At 50.2% G+C, this 23194-nt stretch overlaps 1 protein-coding gene across 1 annotated transcript in view; it reads right to left on the reverse strand.

The window, feature by feature from the left end:
* Coq8a (coenzyme Q8A) overlaps positions 1 to 22171 on the reverse strand; it is a 30034-nt gene extending 7863 nt beyond the window's left edge. Inside the window, exons 1-4 of the mRNA XM_075989311.1 lie at positions 22049 to 22171; positions 7315 to 7500; positions 4229 to 4642; positions 3928 to 3994 (exon numbers count right to left, since the gene is read on the reverse strand). Of these exons, the coding sequence (XP_075845426.1) occupies positions 3928 to 3994; positions 4229 to 4642; positions 7315 to 7491 (658 nt within the window). The 5' untranslated portion in view covers positions 7492 to 7500; positions 22049 to 22171. The remainder of the gene's footprint in view (positions 1 to 3927; positions 3995 to 4228; positions 4643 to 7314; positions 7501 to 22048) is intronic.
* Between the last annotated feature and the right edge of the window lie 1023 nt (positions 22172 to 23194).

Genomic DNA, 23194 nt, shown 5'->3' on the forward strand with positions numbered 1-23194 from the left:
GTAGCCTTGAAATCTCTAACCTTTCACTGTTGCAACATAAAACAGCTAGCAGTAAAAGCTGGGGCGTTCCACAGCAGCACGAACACGGGGTGTCCCAGCTGAAGCCCACAGAACAGACCTGCCCCACCTACACTCCCATGCTGGCAGCATTGGCAAACTGAGAACAGTAGCCTTGGGCCCTGCCATCCCTCCCTGGCAGGCACTACTAAATCTAAGCAGAGAACCTGGGAGTCTGTCTTAGACTCACACCTTCCTTGGAGCTCCCTTCTCAAGGCTGTCCAGGACAGGCACACCACTCAGAGACACGGCGGGATGTGGTGGTTCCCCAGCCTCTCTACAATAATAATTCATTAAAGAAAAAAATGGATTTACTGAAAAACTTATGAAAAAATTAAAGTGGGCACAACCACACATGCCTGTTATCCCAGCATTAGGAGGCAGAGGCAGGAGGTCAGCCACAGATGAAGGCCAGCTGGGGATATAAAGCAAATTCCAAGATATTCAGGGGCATATAAAAAAACCCCACAAATAAATAATTTTAAAAATGCATTTTAATTTAAAGCTAATTCTTTTACACATTTAGTAATGTATCTTATCTGCCACTAGGTGGAAGTGCACGCTCTACTGTGCCCGCCCCAACAACAAACAGCTCCTGCCTCAGAGGTCTAAGAATAAAGGTGGAAAGTGCCCATACTATCCAGTCCAGGGCGCAAGACCACCTGCCCACCCTAAACAATCAAGCCAGAGGTGACAGAAGAAGTCTCATGTTAGCTACATGTATGATTTTAAATTTTCTGGTAGCCCATTTTAAAAAGGTAGGCATGGGGGCTGGAGAGATGGCTCAGCGGTTAAGAGCACTGCCTGCTCTTCCAAAGGTCCTGAGTTCAATTCCCAGCAACCACATGGTGGCTCACAACCATCTGTAATGAGATCTGATGCCCTCTTCTGGCCTGTAGACATACACACAGACAGAATATTGTATACATAATAAATAAATAAATAATTTAAATAAAATAAAAAGGTAGGCAGGATCATGAACAATGAATTCTAAATATTTAACCCAGTATATTATAAAAATTAAAGGCATTTTCCATCTGTGGGTATGGGGAGACACATGCACAACACACCATACCATGAGGCAGGACTAGCCAAACTGAAGAAGCCACAGTTCCTGTAATGACCAGGGACATCCCACCAGGATGTGCTGGCGCACTGGGATGGAGGCGCTACTAAGGGTGCCTGGTGGGGCAGGTACCAGTGCTGTTCTAACACTCTGGAGGGCACTGGGCGCTAGAGTCCTGATTAAACATTAACTCCCCACCACCTACCTTCCTCACCCTACCCAGCACAATATCTAACTTAGCAAGAGAAAGGAGAACAGGCAACGCTGACCTTCACCAATGTCCTTTCCGTCTAGAGTCTTTTCTGCTGAGACCAGCCCACACAAAGGCAGATGACGGCACAGGCCATCAGCTTGTCCAGGCTGAACACACAGCATTCAGAGCCCTCCTAAGCAGACCCTGGCTGGACTGAGCGCTGTGTCAAACTGTTCCTGGCTGTTTCTGGGCTCCTAGGCAAAGCACAAACTCTGCCGTGGAGAGGACGGTTACTAAACAAGCACGTGAAGGAGCCTTCCAGGAAGGAGGCCTCAGGCTCCGCAGCAGCAGGCCCAGGAGCTGCCAACTGAGGGACAGGCTCCTTGCAGCAGGCAAACCAGGAGGTAAAAACAAACTGACCGGGGCAGCAATCGTGATCTTGACCTCCCCAGTTCCACAAACCCAAAATAAACTGCACCTCGCACCCAGGCCTGGTGCCACGTTATTCCTGGAATCCCCTGCCCAGCAGCCTTCATCCAGAGCTAGGTGGACCTGGGGTGATGGACTGGGACGAGGGGAACCTCAGCTGTAATTTCCTGCCACTGTCAGGTCCCTGCTTCTGCACCTAAGAACCTGTCCTACTGTGATGCATGGTCTGGAAAGTCTACGTTTCACCCGACTGTTGGCAGCCTTCCTCCTGGCCTGTCATAGAACACGGCCCAGGCACAGCACACTCCCAATATTTTTCTCAGGAAAGACAGTGTTGCTGTCAAAAAAGGGAAGTGACAGGACACAGAGCTCTCATGCAGGCAAAGCAGAGGCTCAGTGGGCCTGTGTCCAGTCGGGACCCTCTTCTGGTACCTCCGGAGCCCCACCCAGCCCCCTTCTCAAGTCACCAGAGAAGCAATCACTCCACTTCCCCCTGTCACCAGAGGTGAAAAAAGCAAAACAACGTTCAACAACAGGGTCCTTCAGCAGCAGGAAGGGACAGCAGGAACAGCTGGTCACTCCTGTGCTGCTGGCTCTGCCTGCTCGAACTCCAGGGCCTGTTTACTAAGCAAGGCTGAAAGAGGCCTCCGCAGAAGCAGCCATATAACAACACTGCAGTATCAATCACCGCAGACTAGGCCCTGCATTTATCCCTTCCTTTCTTCTTCTATTTTTTTTAAGGATGAAATCCAGGGTCTTGTGTGTGCTAGGCAAGGTCTCTACCCATGGAACCACATCCTCAGCCCTAAGTTCCACTTACTTAACACACATGCTCACTCAGTCTGTTAAGAAATCCACACAGAACTGACAGATGGACATGGGTCATATCCTTTGCTTCTAGGTATCTAACAGTCTCCTAGAAGAATACCTGGCATCTGACAGCATTCTCAACCCCAGGAAAGTCAGGGTTCTGGGACAGGAGCCACAGTCCAGGTACAGGAGGAAGAACAAAAAGGAGGGGGGAAGCACCCCAAGGTTTCTTCCCCAGGACCTCAGGACCTAGCCTCCTGTTCTCGGAACTGTAGAGGATGGGAAGACCTAAAAGGGTCTCTGATGGCTACATGTGAAGGGAGGGACCTGGTTATAAGACAGGCAGCTCAGATGTTCCCAAATAAGACGGAGTTCTGGGCCCAGCTCCTTCCTCTGTAAGTGCACAGAAAAGCAGAGGCCCCACTGGATCCTTGAGGGTCTGTTATTCCCAGCCTGTTCCTGGTCCAATTCCTGACCAACACAAGCTGAAGAGTTTGCTATACTATACACCACAACCACCATGGTGTACTGCTCCCCTGCAGGCCCAGAGAATGAACACAGCGTGAACCTTCTGAGACTTCCTGCTGTTTCTGTCACATTTTGTCAACAGTGAAGAAATGGGAAGAAAAGCAACGGATACAGATAGAAAAGAGAGCGTATTTCCTGGCCCTGCCCCCCCCCCAGCGACTCAACGCCAGCAGCATCATAACCCATCACACCTGTTATGAACCTAGCCATCTGGTCAAGGCCAACATGTGAAACAAGCCATCAAAACTATTCTTCCGTTGTTTACACTGCCTGGAGAACCTGCTGAGAACAGCTAACCCTTAATAAACAGTACCACCAGAAGCCCAGGTCAGGGCACCCCCCGCCAATGGCCAGCAATCCTAACAGGATCTCTGCAGGTGAGCAATGGGTACACACCTACAGCATCGAGCAGAGGTGTGGCAGGTTTACATGAGAGCAAGGGCAACCCAAGTCCCCAGCATTGTAGCCAACTGAATGGCTTTAACTGACAGCAACGAAGGGCAGTGAAGGGCCTGTACTCACAGCCAGTCTCCTTCCTGCAAAGACGACCCTGAGCAAGGCCTGCCAAGTAGTCCAAGCTGTAGCTCATGGCAAGATTCAGCCACACAGCAGGCCCAGGGATCAGTCAAGATGGGGCTAGAATTCAGTAACCAGGTGATCACCCATGAGAACACAAAGACCCATAGCTAGTTCATGGCAATGCTGCCACCTGCTCCCCAGTACTGGCACATGGCTTGATTCCCAACCACTTCCACCTTAATGTACAGTGGCCACCTCCGCTCAACCAGGACAAACAAGGCCAGGCAGTAGAGGAGGGGCAGCACAGGGAATGTGGCCACCTCACCTCCAAAGTTGGCCAACCGCCCAATCCGGGTAACAGGCACCTTCCGCTCCCGAGCCCGCTCACTGAGCTGGAGGGAAAAACAAAAGAAACCCATGGAGTTGACAAAACTGACAAATGAGACAAGGCAACGTGAGGCCCGTGCTGCCTGTACCCCGTCTCCACCCCCACTGGCAGCACTGTACCAAAGGCCTCCCTAGTCCTTAAGACACAGCATCCCAAAGTTTGGGGCAAAATAAGAGCCAACTCCAGCCCCAACGGAAGTGGGAACCACCTAGGTCCACCCACGCTGCCTCAGACCCACCATCTGCTTGTGTGGTTTGCTCTCAGGGCGAGCCTTAGCCTGCCGGGCCTTCTCAATGTCTTCAGCTGTGAGGCCCCCTACAGGGGACTGGTCCTGGTGGAAGAATCTTCGCTGGATGCCATTGGCCAAGAACAAGTCTCTGGAATCTCCGAAGAGCCTCCCATTGACTCTGCCCATAGGGGAGGTGGCTTGTCCAGAGAGCCCCGCTTCCCTGAAGGGTCCACTGGAAACGTAGGTGGGAGCTGGGCCCTCACTATGAACATGACCCAGAGATGAAGACAAGGACTGGTCCAGGGAAGAGGCTGTAGAGGCGTCCAGGGAGGCTCCAGCAGCCTGTGGGGTGGAGAACTGAACCTCAGCTTCCAGATCTTCAAAGTTCTCAGTGGCATACGGATCTTCATGCTTATCCTGACCCTGCGAAGAACAAAGGCCAGCGTGAGGTGCAGGACTTGTCTGGAACTCCTCCTGAGGGTGCTGCATGTGACTGCCAACAAACCCTCTAACACTCCAAAGCTAATGCTGTATCTCAGACTGAAGGTCCCTTGCACAGCCTAGGAGGCAGCAGAGAACTCCAGCCTGCTTCTTCCAGAACTCTGCTGTGATATCAGCAGGCGGCTATGCACACCACTGAGCACCCCAACAGGGCCAAGGAAGAGGCACAGGACACTAGCGATGAGTTCCTTACCTATAAAGCAGACCCAACACCAAGTCCATGGGGCTTTTAGGAGAGAACCCAGTACAAAAGACAAGGAAAGCTTGCAGAAGTGTAACAGACCAGTGAGTGATAAAAGGAGCCACAGATGGAGACCTCTGGGTTCTGCAACACCTCACTACAGACAGACCCTCCCATCAGCCCTGGTGTGCAGCTGAGATGTTCCTGCCAGAGGTAGTCAGAGCCTGGCTGTCCTTGTGAATTTGAGACATGGAGAAAGGGGCAGAGGACACCCTGTGTTTCCTTTGTAAGGTATAGGTTCAAACTTCAACCCAGATTCATTCTGATTTTTAACCTTGAATGAACTGGACAAGTTCCTAACCCTTCTCAGTGATGTCCACACCTGAAAATAGTACTCCACTGTCAGACAGTGACAGAGTCTCAGCCGAGGCCCCAGAAACTACTGGTGAAGGCTATAACTAAATAGCACTGGGGGGAGGGGGGAGGCTATGGCCAGGTTCCTGGTTCAAATGAAATCTGAGCAAATGTCATGGCCTACATGCTGTTCACATGTCAAACAGCAACAGCAGGAGACCTGGAGCCCCGTGCTCAGCTCCTCAGATGCGGGTTTGTTCTTGCCTAGGTGCTAAGGAAACTAAGAACGTAAGCTGACATGACTGGAAAAGGCCAGAAGGCAGCAGCAGAGCAGGGGTCCAAGCCGAGGGCCTCCTCTGCTGTCCAGAGTCACAGAGCAGAAGAAACAAGCGGCACCGGGGTTCTAGGTGCTTCTCACACAGCCAGGGAAGGCCTGGTATGGAGAGTCTGGAGCAGAACCCTCCTGTCCTACAACTCCCATGATACCCCTCAGTCTTGTGGAACTGTTGGAGGACCCCACAGGCAACAAAGGACCCTATTGCCTGAAAGGGCCTGATGAACGAACGTGTGAATTAAGGGCCTGGAAGCTAGAGGCACACGGGTTCCCAGAGCAATTAGATCCCTCAGACTCGAAGGTGAAGAAAGGAACCCCAGACTCAAGTATTAAGGAGTGAAGGGGGGCCTACTCCACGGCAGTGGGTTAATCCATCTTCTGCCTCTGGTGACTAAGGGAAGATGACCCTGCCTGTTACAGACTCTAGATATATAAAGGAACGGTAGGAGCAGGAGGCTGCTGGAGGAGGCCAGTCTAGCCGCAGTCTTACTTTGAAGTGACCTAGAGCACTGGAGCAAGTTCACCTTCCAGGCTTTCCAGGACCAACACCCAGGAGGACTGCCCTCGCCCACCTCAACACCAGGAGGACAAGAGCTGGGAGTCAGGACTAGGAAAGAACACAGATCTCATCCTATCACTTAGTATAAACCATGGGTCTTGTAGCAACCTTAGCCTGAGCAATGGGAGCAAGCCTACAGACCTGCCCATCAACAGGAAAAGACCTCAAGTATAAAGGGCATAAAGACTTCTAAAAATGAGAGGCGCCTGTATGGTGAGGAATACTGTATCACCCTAACACAGGAGGGAAGGGCCGGGAACCATGGACCTAAAGCTAAGCAGAGGCTGGGACAGCCTCACACCCGGAGAAGCCTGAGACCTTTATCCAGAACCGAGGGCAAAAGTGATTGTTTAAGCCTCCCAATCTGTGGATTGTTATGGAAACAGTACCCTCACGGAGGAACCTCACCTGCCCTAGCATGACAACAGGACATGCCACAGGACAGTCTCTGCCAAACCAATACACGCACAGACACAGACACACGCACGCACATACAGCCAGGTCTATTCTGATACTGCTTTGGCTTTAAAACACCCCTTTTAATACAGGACGCTGAGGTTTCCTGGACAGAGGTAACCTTCGCCCCAACAACAGGAGGGAAAGTGGGGAGACAATGCTACCCTCACTAGGACTAGGACAGCTGCCACCCTGGGAGGGAGCACCTGTAGCCAACAACAAATGGGTCTTGGCTGAGGCTCAGCAAGCCTTGCCTATAGGAGGAGCCTTCAAAGGCCGAAGTTGAGCCAGGCTGATCTATACGTGAGCCCTGCTGTGGCCTCCACGTCTGAAACCTAACCTGTAGCATGCTAGTACACGGAAGGTGATTACATCATGAGGATAAAGCCAGGAAACCAGGAAATGGGCCCTTAGCAGATGCCAAGTCTACTAGAGTTCTATCTTGGGACTTGTCAGCCTCTAGAACTGTGACAAGTAAAAAGTGTCGTTTAAGCTTCCTAGTCTAGTATTCTAGTATAACCAGATTCTCCCCAAGTGTCCTAGCTTACCCTAAAATGACACAGGACACGCCAACCACTGTGCTCTTTAGTCTCAGCGACAAGACAGGCTGTCGGGTGTGTATCCTGGCTCATTCCCCGGTCTCACTAAGAGCTCCACATCTAGCTCTCTTCCTACCAGCACCCATGCCCATGCCGGAAGGGGCCTCTCACCTGCACCTTCCCAAAGACCATGCCGATCTGCTCCACAGCGGTAGACTGCAGGGCCCTGGCCGCCAAGATGAGCTCCCCGCCAAGGCCCAAGTTCTGCAGGTGGGTTTCCACAGCTGCCTGGGTCAGCTTGGCAAGGCCTTTTGCCACCATGATGGCATCCCCCAACATAGCAGCCATCCTTCAGGGCTGGAAGAGAAGAGGCCAAATTAGGAAAAGGGATTACCACATCTGACTCACACTGACAGGTCCCCACCAGACTCTGAGCAGAAGGCAAAACTGGTGGTTTGGTTTTTCCACTGATCTTCCCTCTTGATTGAGGTGAACTGAAGGGAAGGAAGGGACCAGGGCCCAGGGCAACAGTCAGCACCACCGGGCACTTACCACACTGCCCATGTACTTCCTCCCCGGGGCCTCAAAAACACCTCAGAAAAACTTTGGTACGGACGTCAAAGAGCTGTGCAGAACCAGACCTCAGCATGTGCACTAACTCCTAGTCTGATGCTCTTTCCTCTGAACCAAAAGGATGTGACAAAGCAAAGGAGGCCCCTTCCCGAGCAGTTCCCTGCAGAGCCTAAGGGTCCATTCACGACAATGGTGCCGCTCTCCAGGCCTCAACTGCTGGGGGTACCGGGCTCTTAATCGCTGGTGGACTGCCCAGTGACACATAAGGCAGTTCCCCACAGACCAAGATGCTGAGAGGACCTCTGTGAGCCGCAGGTCACGCCAGCACTGAGAACAGAGAGGCGCAGAGCGGGGGAAGCAGCTACACACACTGTAGAGGCTGCTGCCTGTCCACTGCACGCGTCCTCACTCCCTTCTCTACTGGCCATAGCAGAACGTGTTTCTTAATGTAGGCCAGGGTCGTTAGGGCCTGGCCTAGTTGGTCATTAACTACCCCTGAGGCACGGTGACGGAGTAAGATAAGTCCTGTTAGCAGATTGAAAGCTAAAGGAAAAACAGAAAAGCCAGAGATCCCACTGGCCTCCAAGGAGCACCTTGACCAGGGCAGGCAACAGAACTGGGCAGAGCAGTTAAGCAAAGGACATGGGGTCTGCTTTAAGTCAGACAAAGCCAGAAATCCTACGAGGAGTGTGAATGTCACTTCAGACAGGGGACCCTGTAAGGTGTGGGCTGAGCAGAGACCCTGACGCGCAAACAGCAGAAAAGCGGGGCAGTCAAGGGGCCTGTATTCCATCTTTTCACTTCATTCACTGCAAGAAGCACAGGTGGGGAGGGCACAAGAGCACTGACGAGGGTCCTAACCAGAACGTGGGACACCTGAACATCAGTCCCTAGCCACTCCAAGGATTCCAGCGGATCTCTCAGTCTCAAGGCAGGACAGAAAGACCTTTATTTAAAAGGAGAACTGGGGATGGGAGGTGGGGAGAGGGATCACAGTTAAGAATACTTACTGCTCTCACTGAGAACCTGAGTTCATGCACATACTAAGACACACACACATGTACACACTCACTCAGAGACCCACACATGTGCATACTCAGACACACACACACATGTACACACTCACTCAGAGACCCACACATGTGCATACTCAGACACACACACACACATGTACACACTCACTCAGAGACCCACACATGTGCATACTCAGACACACACACACATGTCCACACTCACTCAGAGACACACACATGTGCATACTCAGAGACACACACACACATGTACACACTCACTCAGAGACCCACACATGTGCATACTCAGACACACACACACATGTGCATACTCACTCAGAGAGACACACATGCATGTACACACTCGCTCAGACACACACACACATGTACACACTCACTCAGAGACACACACATGCGCATACTCACTCAGAGAGACACACATGTGCATACTCAGAGACACACATGCATGTACACACTCACTCAGACACACACACACATGTACACACTCACTCAGAGACACACACATGTACACACTCAGACAGACACACACACACATGTACACACTCACTCAAAGACACACACATGCGCATACTCACTCGGAGACACACACATGTGCATACTCAGAGACACACATGCATGTACACACTTGCTCAGACACACACACACATGTCCACACTCACTCAGAGACACACACATGTGCATACTCAGAGACACACACACATGTACACACTCACTCAGAGACCCACACATGTGCATACTCAGACACACACACACACATGTGCATACTCACTCAGAGACCCACACATGTGCATACTCAGACACACACATGCATGTACACACTCGCTCAGACACACACACACATGTACACACTCACTCAGAGACACACACATGCGCATACTCACTCAGAGAGACACACATGTGCATACTCAGAGACACACATGCATGTACACACTCACTCAGACACACACACACATGTACACACTCAGACAGACACACACACACATGTACACACTCAGACAGACACACACACACGTACACACTCACTCAAAGACACACACATGCGCATACTCACTCGGAGACACACACATGTGCATACTCAGAGACACACATGCATGTACACACTCACTCAGACACACACACACATGTACACACTCACTCAGAGACACACACATGTACACACTCAGACAGACACACACACACATGTACACACTCACTCAAAGACACACACATGCGCATACTCACTCGGAGACACACACATGTGCATACTCAGAGACACACATGCATGTACACACTTGCTCAGACACACACATGTACACACTCAGACACACACACACATGTACACACTCACTCAGAGACACACACATGCGCATACTCACTCAGAGAGACACACATGTGCATACTCAGAGACACACATGCATGTACACACTCACTCAGAGACACACACACATGTACACACTCAGACAGACACACACACACATGTACACACTCACTCAAAGACACACACATGCGCATACTCACTCGGAGACACACACATGTGCATACTCAGAGACACACATGCATGTACACACTTGCTCAGACACACACACACATGTACACACTCACTCAGAGACACACACATGCACACACTCAGAGACACACACATGTGCATACTCAGAGACACACATGCATGTACACACTCAGAGACACACACACATGTGCATACTCGGAGACACACACATGCACACACTCAGAGACACGCATGTACACACTCAAAGACACACATGCACACACTCACTCAGAGACACACACATGTGCATTCTCACTCAGAGACACACACACACACGTACACACTCAGAGACACACATGCATGTACACTCACTCAGAGACACACACATGTGCATACTCAGAGACACACAAACAAAAGAAAAAAACTTAATTAAAAAATAAATTAAGAACAGTGAACCATGCTTTCCTTTCTACAAGAACAGTCATATATGAAATGTTAGTGAATTCCAAAATGGTGCCAATTCCTGTCCTAGATACTGGACCCCAGAGTCATGTGAATGGAAAGACAGCCCCTTACAGGTTTCTGGGCACTGTGTGGCAGAACCCGTTTTCCTCAAATCAGCAGTTATTGCTAACAAGCACAGCCCTACTGTTTATGACCATGTAGATTTCAAAACCACTGTAGCTGTTCCACGGCCACCCCCTTGGGTAAACATTATTTACCCATCATGCAGGGGTTGTGCTGGGCCTCCCTTGCAGTACAAAGTGAACCAACCGTTCACGCCCTTATCGACACAGGCAGTTTTTTGTAAAAGAGTCCCTGCCTCCAAGAACCAAAGTAGAGAGGTGAGAGGGCAAATGACTACCAGAAGGAAGCAGTCTCCACAGCTCTTCTCCTGGTTTTCACGTCTGGGGTCTTAAAGACCCTGTTTCTAATTGAACACAATCCTAAGGTGATCTATAATTCAACCATGCCAGGCACTCAGTTAGGAGGCATTTACATCATAATTTACATCAATTCCATCAAAAGCCCAGGAACCATTTTCACACACAAGAACCATATCAGCACCACGATTTCATCTACATGGATTAGAGCCTGTTACCCTCCCTACCCTACCCTACACCAACCCTGACACAGTACCCTGCTGGTTTAGGGACCCTGTCCCTGAGTAAACGTTCTTCTCTGAGGGGAAACAAAAGATCCAGTCACCCCAAGCAGGAAAAGAGGATAGACAGTCCTCACACTTGGAGAATACAGTAGCAAGGGCCCGTGCTAACATCCTTCACTCTTATCTCCCATTGTACTTGGCTTGACCTGCAGCCCTGGGTCAATGTGTCCTAGCCATGTGCACCTAGCATGCAAGCACATTTAAAACGGGCAACAACACCAAGGGAGCATCAGCAATAAGGTACCTGCCTAAGTGGAAAATTCTATCCCAGAGCCTAGACATGAGCCCCAGTCCTGCCACCACCAAACTGGGTGACTCAGACTCTTATATGCCTTCTGGTCCTAATGTGTTAAATTTCTATCAGGAAAGTAAAGACAGTCTGAAAAAAGACAAAACTCCAACGAATGAAACCTCCCGCCCAGGGCAAAGAGACTGAGAAAGAGGACGGGGTAGCCCAGAGGCAAGTGACCCAAGCTCTAGAGGTTTTCCTGCGGACCATCATTTACCAACCTTCCTAAAATCCTTCCAGAGCTACCTCCTGGAGCCAAGGCCCAGCTGGAAGTTATCTAGGGCACTGGGGACTTCAAATAAAGTCTCCAGGACTGACAAACATGCCCAAGAGATTCAGACCTGGCCAAATACATAAAGACAGACCAGCAGGAAAGTAAGTAGTATTCTGATGAGTACGATAAGCCAATAAGCACAAAGCTAACAAAAGCATCAGCACTCATCCACTGGAGACGCACGTGGAGAAGGGGCAGGAAGGTGGTCATGCGTACCCCACTTCATAGCCAGGACATACCAGCCTGTCACTGTTCTCATGGAGTGAGAGCAAGCTGAGGATGGCATATGAAGATTTACCAAAGGGCATCAGCCAATGCCCTTCACAACTACAGGGCATCACAGGTGAGCTCCCAAGCCAGCAAAGCTGTGGTATTCACACCATCCTCTGGCCCCTCCCTGTCGCAGCTGCCAGTAAAGACTTGGAATGGCTGGGATAAGAACCTAAATAGCACACTGCACAGAAAGTCCTCAGCCCTGGGACACGTTCTCCAAAACAGGCAGCGTGAGTCTTCTAGCACACATGCCTCCTCAGGGTCCCTCAGGCACTTCAAGCTTGCATGTCTAAAGTCAGCCTTGATACTCCAGCCCCATACAGTAGCCATACTCATCACTGTCTTGCCTTGGCCTGTCCAGGCATTCCCAGCCTGCCAGGCAGAGCAATGTCTTTTTCAAAAATGTCCTGTCAAAGTATTCCCACACCCCATAGCTTCTCTGAGATCCCTCAGATGCAGAAAGAGGCTTCCTGACCTAGCCCTCTCAGCCTTGCCAGCTGCAGGCTTACTATGCTCCCTCCACTGAATGTGGTCCAGCCCAGCTAAGCCATTCCTGGACTTCAGGGAGGACCCCTATACAAAGGGGTCGAGGTGCATTTCCTCCCTCCTCAGGTGTCCCAGCTTCCTGTACCAGCATGCCTCTGCAGCCATGATCATACTCTCTGAATCTGTCTAGCAACCATCTCACTAGAGGCTGTTAATCACAGGACAAGAACCACTTCTGTCTTTCTGTACACCCGCCTGTTCCTCCAGCTCCAAGCAGTAGTTTACAGTGATAAATACCTAGCAAATGAAAAACTTTACCTAGTCCCTCTAAAGCTTCAGAAAGTCTGGCATTTGCAAAATTGGCTCAAACCTGCTCACAGCTTTGACCCACAAATGGCATCAAAAGTTTCAAAAGTTCCTGGGCTGGTTTGAGGCAGAAGGAGCTGGAGGGTTTCTGAGAGAACTGGCCATACCCTGGGGTTTCTGTGTTTCCAGTAAGGTATCATGTGCCAACGAAGCTGCCAACTTTGAGAACCCTCGTCTTCCAGAAAAGAAGGAAGAGGAACAGGGGTGACTGCATCCAACACTAAGCAGGAAGCCTCCACAAAGAGACATTTCTAAATTTTCCTCCTGCTTCTGCCTCCCAAAGCCTGCCTTTGCCACTACGTAAAAGCCTTCTGTTGCTCCTTCTTTTTCCATGATTCCTTCAAGGCCTTGAAAAAGGGAACCATAAGGGATTGTACTCAAAGACGATGAGCCAGCCACCAAGAACTGTCAAGACTTTCACTTCAAGCATTCTTCGCCAAGGACCACCAAAGACCTCTGGGAGGTCCCATAGGGTGGTGAGTGGTCTGTGCCCCCTTCCGGTGAAGAGCCTTCTTTTCCTTTTGGGCATGACACATCATTTCAATCCTTCATGGGAACCGAAAAGTTCCATCATATCCTCAACATTTTTCCTGTTCTGACAAAAAGGGAAACTAGATGACTGTTTCCTCCAAGGACTCAGAAGTAGAACTGCATCAGCAAACTTCAGAACCAAAACTCACAAATCACTATGGACTGGATTTGTCCTTCGCCTACACTTTTAAAAATCACACATCAAGGACCATTAGTCATACACCTTGGTCACCGAACTCCAGGCCCCTGTCTGCAGGGCAAGCAATGTCCTAACGCGCTACCAGCTTTCAAAGGTAAACTCAATACTAGATGCTAGGAAAGAGAAAACAGCAGGCGAGAAAGGACTTGGACTTCTGCTCCCCACATCAGACAGCAACAGCGGACTTCACCAAGGAGCAGGCCTCTGCCAGGGTTTGTCTCCATCTGTTTCTGCAGGCTCCCACTCCCCACACAGGGACCCGCACCAGGAACTCTCTGCTCCCTTCTCTTTCCCCAGGCATTCTGTCTGATACCAATCCAAAAATCCTACCAAACCCCTCGAAGTACATTTCTTTAAAAGTGGATTGTGTGGTAACGTATTTGTCTCTAAGAATGGGCATCACGGCACTATTGGAAGTGGGCTAGGTGAGTGTCCTAGTCACTTGCTACTCCTGTGGTAAAAAAAAAAAAAACCACAACTAAAGCATCCAATCACAGCCCGTCATTGAGGGGAGGGCAAGGCATGAACTCAAGTAGGGAAGTAAGCTGGGTCAGGAACTGAGGCAGAGACATGGAGGGATTCTGCTTACTGGCTTGCTCCTCAGGATTTGCTCAGCCTGCTTTCTCATACAAGGCAGAAGGCCCACCTGCCCAGGGTGACATCGTGCACAGTGGACTGGGCCCTTCTCTAGCAATCAGCAGTAAAAACAACACTCCAACAGGCTTGTCTACAGGCAAGTCTCATGGAGACATCTTCCCAATTAAGACTGTCAGATAAGTCTAGGTTTGGGTCAAGTTGACAAAAAAATTATATATATATATCAACACAGTGAGTAGCAGTACATGCATGGGATGAGGTGGTGTGATGATTTAAACGACACTAGAAAAAGTACTTGTTGACAAATAAGAGTATATTGCATTGTCCCGTGGAGAAAAAAAATACCATCACAGAACATTTAAAAGCATGAGGTTTTCTCTGGGTGGTGAGTTGTTAGATTCTTCTGGAATTTATTTATGTACTCTAAAATCTTCTAGAGAACATGTAGTATTTTAAAAAAAAAAAAGAAAAAACGATTCCATGTTCCTCTAGTGCCTATCCAGGGTAGAATGGGCAGTGATAAGGGACAGATGAAAGGCTAGAAATAACCTGAGTCCTTCACTAGCCCTGTTCGGAGGACACCGGCCCCTAACTGACCAGGGTAGAATGGTCAGTGGATAAGGGACAGACGAAAGGCTAGAAATAACCTGAGTCCTTCACTAGCCCTGTTCGGAGGACACCGGCCCCTAACTGACCAGGGTAGAATGGTCAGTGGATAAGGGACAGACGAAAGGCTAGAAATAACCTGAGTCCTTCACTAGCCCTGTTCGAAGGACACCGGCCCCTAACTGACCAGGGTAGAATGGTCAGTGGATAAGGGACAGATGAAAGGCTAGAAATAACCTCTGAGTCCTTGGCGAGCCCTGTTCGGAGGACACTGGCCCCTAACTGACCAGTGGATAAGGGACAGACGAAAGGCTAGAAATAACCTCTGAGTCCTTCGCTAGCCCTGTTCAGAGGACACCGGCCCCTAACTGACCAGGGTAGAATGGTCAGTGGATAAGGGACAGACGAAAGGCTAGAAATAACCTCTGAGTCCTTCGCTAGTCCTGTTCGGAGGACACCGGCCCCTAACTGACCAGGGTAGAATGGTCAGTGGATAAGGGACAGACGAAAGGCTAGAAATAACCTCTGAGCCCTTCGCGAGCCCTGTTCGGAGGACACCGGCCCCTAACTGGCTGCCAGGCACACAGCCGTCTCACTTTGGGGAATAAGGTTCAACTGCCCTTTTCAGAACCGTGGTAAGAAAAATCACTTGGCACAGACTCTTCATCCCCATTGGCCCGTCATCAAAAGGCAGAAATAGTTAATGAGCGCTGACTCTGCACACAAAGCCCCTGGTTTTCCTAATTTAGCGTCAAATAACAAGTGCCGCGACCATATCTCCTCATCATGAAAGACATGAATGACTAGTGGTCCTTCAAGGCCAGACGGGGAAGCAAGCCAAGGCTCTGGGGCCATACCTAGCCTCACCGGCGTGCCTGGGAGAAATGCAGTTATTCTAAAAGAGTCTGTTGTGCCCATCCCTACAGCTATGTTGTCTGTGGTAACAACGGACTCCACTGATTTAGAATTTTCCCAGGAATTTCACATCAAGAAAAGAAAGTGTCTAAAGATAGGCCAGCTGCAGGGGAAACTTTTCTCTCAAAGATTATTTGCATCTTGTCAGCCCTTTGTTGCAGGAGTGTGAACCCTGGACTGTGGCCAGTCACGGCCGACCCACACCTAACAGGAAGAGCCTAAGTTAAGTATGCATATCTCTTGCCTTCTGTTTACATGCTACCCTCATGTTAGGACCTCGGTGATGGATTGGGGCATGCAGGGCTGGGTGTCGCTGGATCCATTCTTAACGTGGCCACACTGAAGAAATCTCCTTTTCTGGTTTTCACTCTTACTTTTGCTCTTTTAAATTGGTTTGTTATCAAAGATGAGTGGCTAAGCCTGGCTTGTTAGAGCAGCTAGGTCATAAAGCCTGACCCCAACTCAGAACACTACTTTCTATTTTTATAAATAAAGTTGTACCATAGACTCCAATTCTTCCAAGACATCTAGAGAGGTCGCCAGAACTGTATCCTAACATACCCGTGAGGATGGTACTGGGACAAGGACTGCCACCCTGCCAAGCTCATCTCCTTACATCCAGGAATGAATCTGACCCCTATTCAGAGGCTGGAGACCACCTTTTACTGGGTTATCTAGAGGATATCCTGCGTGGTCAGGAGTGGGAGTAGGGGATGTCAGATGCCAATTCCCTGCACAGATCCTCACAGCTGTAACAGCTAACCACCTACATCCCTTTCCTCATCCCCCTACCCAGGATAAGCACTCAGTCCGCAGTGTGAGCTCTTAGGAGTCCATCACCTCGTAACACATTCCTAGATGCTCTACCCAGTTTCTGCCAGGAAGCACTGAGGACATTCAGAGACAGGGTGTCGGCTGAAAGACACAGGCAGGTGGACGGGCAGCAGACAGGGACGCACACTGCTCCTCCCCAAGCCTCACACAAAGCCCTCTTGACTAAGGAACATTAGTCAAACCCTAGAGAGCCACACTGGCTGGTCAGCCTGCCCTACACAAGAAGCGGGTCCTCAGAGCTGCTCTCCATGAACCCCAGCCAGATGCAGCCCTGGCAGCAAATACAATTCCACACTACCCTGGAGGCTGGGGCAGGAGGATCACGAGTTTGAGACCTGCTTGAACTACATAGCAAAATCCTATCTCAAAAAATGTACATATTAGCCGGGCGATGGTGGCGCACGCCTTTAATCCCAGCACTCGGGAGGCAGAGGCAAGCGGATCTCTGTGAGTTCGAGACCAGCCTGGTCTACAAGAGCTAGTTCCAGGACAGGCTCCAAAACCACAGAGAAACCCTGTCTCGAAAAAAAAAAGTACATATTTTAGAAGTATTTGGTACAGACTGATCACTGGTCTAAAGCACGGCTCTGCTGCCAACATGCAAGTTAAATCATACAAGCGTGGTTTTGAGCCTCAGTTTCCTCGCCTGCACTAGATCTTTTACATGAAAGTATGAGGGTGTTTAGGGCATGCCCTGGGCATCCAGAGCCATTGGTTGGTGCGGTTATTAACTCTACGACCATCCAGGAACCCTGGTATAGACCTGGTGAAAGCGAAAGAGCAAAGATAACCGCTAGTATCCTCACTTCTGAGTCAGGGAGACAGGCAGTGCTGGGAAGGACAGGCTGGTCCTCACCAGGGTGGTTTATTTAGCGGTGAGGTATGAGGCACCACCCAGGACAGGTGATTCAGTATGCTGCTGACAGCCAGCTTAAGACACTTTGGAAACACACTGGACATAAACAATCAGAAAGTCCCACACCTAGAGCCGAACACAGGCGATCGTCTCTAGGTCCTCGCCTCCCTGGTCCCCTAAACACACAGACATTGGCATGGCAACAGCAGCACACCATTCAAAAGCAGTGTTCAGAGGAGTCAGGCTGCGCGTCGTCAAGTCAGACACACTTTTCCTCTATCCGTCCCAATCCTGTCTACAAGAGGGGATGGGGAAAGGGAAGAGGAAGAGGCAGCAGGCAGATGCTGTTCAGGAAGAAAGTCGCCCTGGCTATTCACAGGACATTCTAGGCCAGAGAAGGACAAAACAACAAACCTGGCCCCAGCAAGGTCCAGTGTTAGCTACCAATACCTCTGCAAGCAAGAGTCACCAAGTTGCTCTTCAATTTCTCAAATAACTGAGACGTTTGTAAGAGTGCCAAGTGGTGACCACCCGCAATTCATCAACAATTTATTCTGCTTCCCTCCTCCATACCAGGAGTGGAGACAAACACGTGGCATGCTATGTGAACAGTCCGCAGAGCGTATCATCCAGCTCGGAGAACAGATGTCCTCTACTTCCTGGACAGCACACATGACAGGCTACAGGTGACAGACTGACAGCAGAAATGGGTTTCTAGCTTCAGACCTTGGGGACACCAGTTCTGCTCCGGGCCACCCCATTTCCCCATGTGTAAATCACGACAGTACAGTTTACCCTTGGAGTACAGAAGGATGACAAGGAGCCACCCAGAGCTCTTTCTGAAGTGGTCCTTTCAGATGTAACCAGGTCTGCAGAAAGCGACGCTTAAAAGAATTAGGAAAGACCCACTAGACATTCTACGAGAAAAGAGGAGAAGCTGCAGCGCCATCTTCACAAAAGTGCAAGCAGAAAGCCTGGACCTCAGCAGAAGCCCAGTGCAGAGTAGAGGCAGAAAGTGGAGAAACACCTCTGTGCTGTAAATTCCATCTGCCTCTGTCTCTATCTCTCTCTCTTTCTCACACACACACATACACACACTCAACACACGCATACTCACACATGCATACGCACACTCACACACACAGAGCTTTCCCTTCCAGTGACCCCGCAGGATACCCTGTCCCTCCCATACTTAGCCCAGGATGTCTATTCCCTCTGTAACAGACCTTTTTGCTGCTTTGCTCCGTCTACCTTAGAACACTGGCAGTCAGATATGAACACCTTCTAATTCTTGGTCCCTCATCTCAGCCCCTCCTCCCTTCTCTTTCAGCCTTCTTCTTATGCCTGTCTCTTTTTACAAACGCCTGCTCTTTCAATCCCACAATTCATGCCCAGCATCCCTGAAGCAGACACAAGCAAGCTCCTGCAGACTCTGCTCTCCTAGGAACGAAGCTTGCCTCCTGCTGCCCTGTGTGATGCCTGAAGTGCGAGCCAGCAGGACTCTCCAACCTACCTCCGCCACTGCTATCCACTTCCTGTTCCTCATGTGTTCCACCACTCTCCCTCCCGGTGGGCCTCAGCAGCTTCCTTCACCAACCTCTCTTCACCTGTGCCACAGCTGAGCCAGCTCAAGCTGGTCCTAGTTCTGCCTGCCTCCCCTCTGTGCACGGTCTTCCACGGGCTAGTCAAGGCCTTCCCCATTCTCAGCCAGGTAGGCTCTCGGAACCAAGTTCCGCACATCTGTACCACACACCCATCCCAGCACTACAAGCAACCACAAGGCAACAGAACTCTGAAGGGCGATGAAATTATTTTAACTTTGATTGTGCTCGTGATTAAGTGATACTTTTTCAACTGTATGAAAAATGGGTGAATCTGGTGCAACCAAATTATATCTTAATAAAAAAGGATGGAAAAGAAATAGTTCCAATGGCACTCAGCCGTCATCCGTCTGATACTAACATCATCACCTTCCCCAAATTAGTTCTTCCTCCTATGGCCTCTATTTCCAGTGATGACTCCATTACACAACTCCGTCCCCGTCTAGAACCCTGGCCCAATGTCCCATCTGCAGACACTCAGTCCAAACCCTGAGTCCTATGGTCCCTCTGATTCCACCACTCGTGACTCAGGTCACCCTCAGCCCCTCACTCCCGTTCCTATCACAGGTGCAATCACAAAAGAAACAGGCCTGTTGAGCTCGCCCCTTGACCTCCTTCCCCCTGCTTCTCCCCAGTCCTGGACTGTCAATGAGAATGTTAGAGCTATTTCCGGTTGTCAAACCAAGACGACTCTTCAAATATCCCTGTCTAATTTTGCACACAGCTCTGGTTTCAACTGACAAGATAATGACTCAGTGCTGGTGGCTCTTAAATGGAAAATTATCCTGCCAAGTTTCAAGCTTCCCAATAATAAAGTGACTTTAAGAAGGAAGTGACTGTCCTTCCAGATCCCTACTATGGGTAACAAAGGGCACCCCAGAAACCTCCCAGTTGGGGTATTCCCTCTAGCGGAAGCCCACAGGATCAATTAAGAAGTACAAATTCACGGTAGAGGCTTGGGATATTTTTCTTACCCAGCGCATTTATCCAGTGCACTATCTCTCATCTTTTCTGAACAGCTATCAATTTAGGACCTAATAAGTTCAACACCTAAACTCTGGGCTACACTGAAAGCAAACTGTAGACTCAAAGGCAAAGCCTCTTCCTCTGCACAAAAAGAAATGGGGTATGGTTTCCGATACTGATCAACTGTAAGTAAATCTACAAACTCTGTGCACCTGTGCACATGTGCAAGTATGCATTGTGTTGTGCAGCCAGACAGTCCCTGAAGACACGGGCATGCTTTCCTTCCACATTACAAGACACAAGGATGTCCAGGCAAACAATGAAGATGGGTCCCACTTGTTCGCTCACCATCGAAGAACCAACCTATGATGGTTTCCTGTGCTTGCCCACTAAGTCTCCCAACGTTCCTATGGGCAGACACTGCCAGTTTTCCACGTCCTCAAACTTTGACCCTATCCAGTCACATTCAGTCACAAAAGCCCATGGTTTTTCTACTTTCTTCTGGGAGGTTTCACCTGTACATTCAGGATTTCTCTGTTAAAGCCTCATCCTCATGGCTTCCCCCATTTGTTTACAGCAGGAACGTAACACCGTCCTAAATTTCTCAACTACTTGTTGACAGGTTGCAGAGAGGTTGCTGGCAGCATGAGATGACCCTGTCTGGAGTCTTGCCTGTGTGGTTCTCTACCAAATTTGCCCTTCTGTGGTATCTGGTAATGTCTGGTGACATTTTTAATCGCCACAATTGGTGGGACAGGGGAACTCACTATTTGCTTAGCGGATCCAAGCCAGGGATTTTGCTACACACACTACAAGACACAAGACAAGCAGACACAGTAAACAATTATGAATCCAAAACGTTAATAGTCTGGAGTTGGAAAGCTTTGTCTTAGGTGGTTCACTAGCCCAGAGAATGCCCAGATTGCCTGCTACACTTTGCCTTTGAGTCACATGGTCCAAAAAAAAAAACACTTCAGTTGTCCTCATTATTTGCAAGGTTAAATATCAAATCCAAAGCCACCCTCTGAGTCTTAGGATGCTGCTCTTGTGAGTACAACCCCCTCTAGACCCTTCTCAGAAGGGCCTTCCTCACTCCAGAAGTTTCCCAAAAGCCTTCCTGCCAACATGGCCCACCATCCACAGCACACCTAGAAGACTGGCCTGGTTACTAGTCCAAATCCTTGGACAAGGTGGTCGGCCTGGCACCCCCAGCTCCAGAGTCCTGTCCCACTGACACAAAGCACAAGAGAGCATGAGGCAGTTTTCTTTTAGGCTGCGAGCCCAACCCAGAGTCTGCACACAGCCTTCAAGAAGCCCGCCCCAACGGAGTTCTGTCCCCTCACACTTAGAACTGTGGCTTGGCTGAATGATATGACAGCTTCTGTACAAGAGAACCACGGGACTCAATCCAAAGGGCTCGCGAGAGCACCAGTGTCTGGCAAAACAAGAAGAAGGAGCAAAAAGCGAAGAAAAGGAACAAGGAAGGGACGCCTTCCTCGAATTCACCCCAGATCTAGCTGTGAAACCCAAGAGCTGGTTGGGGCACAGAAGTCGTAGTTCTGACACTAACTGCAACCAGAGCTCGAGGCACCCTGCGATGTTCTGGGGAGTTCAGAGAAACATTCTGAGAAAGGCAGCCACGTGCGTGGACCACGCAGAGGCCGGGCAAGCGAGCTCCAGATGCCACCCGGAACCCACGGCTCCAAGCACGGCCCTACGCTCGCTGGGCCAGACCCGGGACGGGAGACCGCTGCACTCCAGCCCGGCCCCGAGGCGCCGCGGCTGCAAAGCAAATTCGCAAGCCCAGGCCGCGTTGTCACTTGAAGGGACCCCGAGGTGCTGGGGTTAACAGGGGGCCGGCACCGGCAGCCTTACCCGGCTGCAGGAAGGCAGGCTCCTCCGTCGGCTGCGCAACGCCTCCCCGCGCTGCAGCCCTGAGAGCGCAGGGTACACGCTCCGAATCTGTTTACCTTCTAGCCCGCGCGCGCACGCCCCCGCTCCTCTTGCCCTGCCTACTATCCTCCTATTGGCTGCTCCGCTCATATTGCCCCGCCTACTAGCCCTCCCATTGGCTGCGCCTCCCGTAAGCTGACCCAATGCCACAGGACGCAGTGAGAGCGTGCTCGGCCCGCGGGCACGCTGCTCACAGCCAATAGGGACTGAGGGTGGAACGAGAGCAGCCAATGAGAGGCCGCTCTAGAGGGCATGGGTTCCTTCTACGCCTGTTCGCTGCCCTTTCTCCCGGGTTGGGAAAAGCACTGCTGCTGTTCTGCGCGTGCGTTCTGATGGCTGGCACGCGTTCACAGGGCGACCTCAAGTTTAGCCTCCTACAGGCCTTGGCAGGAAGGCCTCAGAAGTTAAGGTAGGACCACAGAGGCCCCTGTTGCCCTGTGGCGAGGCTTCCCAGGTTCTCCAAAAAGCCATGGCGGTGACACCAAGGCCACACCCTCTCCAGGTCTGTCTTTAGACTAATTGTGCTTGCCAAAACAAAACAAGTTGAAAGAAAGGGCCCCGAGGAGCGCACTGGAGTACCCCAGTCTACCCACAACGCCCCGCAAGGGCTGCTTACCCTGAGAAGATAGGATTGCAACAGGATCCATCCTGCGCCACCCTTGTACCACATGGGAGAAGATACCTAGCCTGCATGCCTTTCCAAGATGCTTTTGCTACGGCTTAGCCCTTGCTCCTGACAATGCCAGGCCAACTTCCGTCCTAAAGTACCTAAGAAATCGCTATCCACCCCGGTGATTTATTTTTCATTTTCATCAGATTAATAATTTTGATCTTATTCCTTGGGAGAATAATAACCTGTTTTTACTATAGTTAAGATCATTTCTCTTTATCTGATAAACACACACACGGTTTCCTCATTCCTGCAAGAATTCCTAGAAGCTCTTTTTCAGATATGTAAACAGTATTGTGGTTATGTTTTTTTTAAATCCTTAGGATTTGTGGATACATTCCAAATTACTGGAAAATGATAGGATGTATGGAACTAGCTTCAAAATATTCAAGGGCTGA

Source organism: Microtus pennsylvanicus, chromosome 10, assembly GCF_037038515.1.
Source record: "Microtus pennsylvanicus isolate mMicPen1 chromosome 10, mMicPen1.hap1, whole genome shotgun sequence".
NCBI lineage: Eukaryota > Metazoa > Chordata > Mammalia > Rodentia > Cricetidae > Microtus > Microtus pennsylvanicus.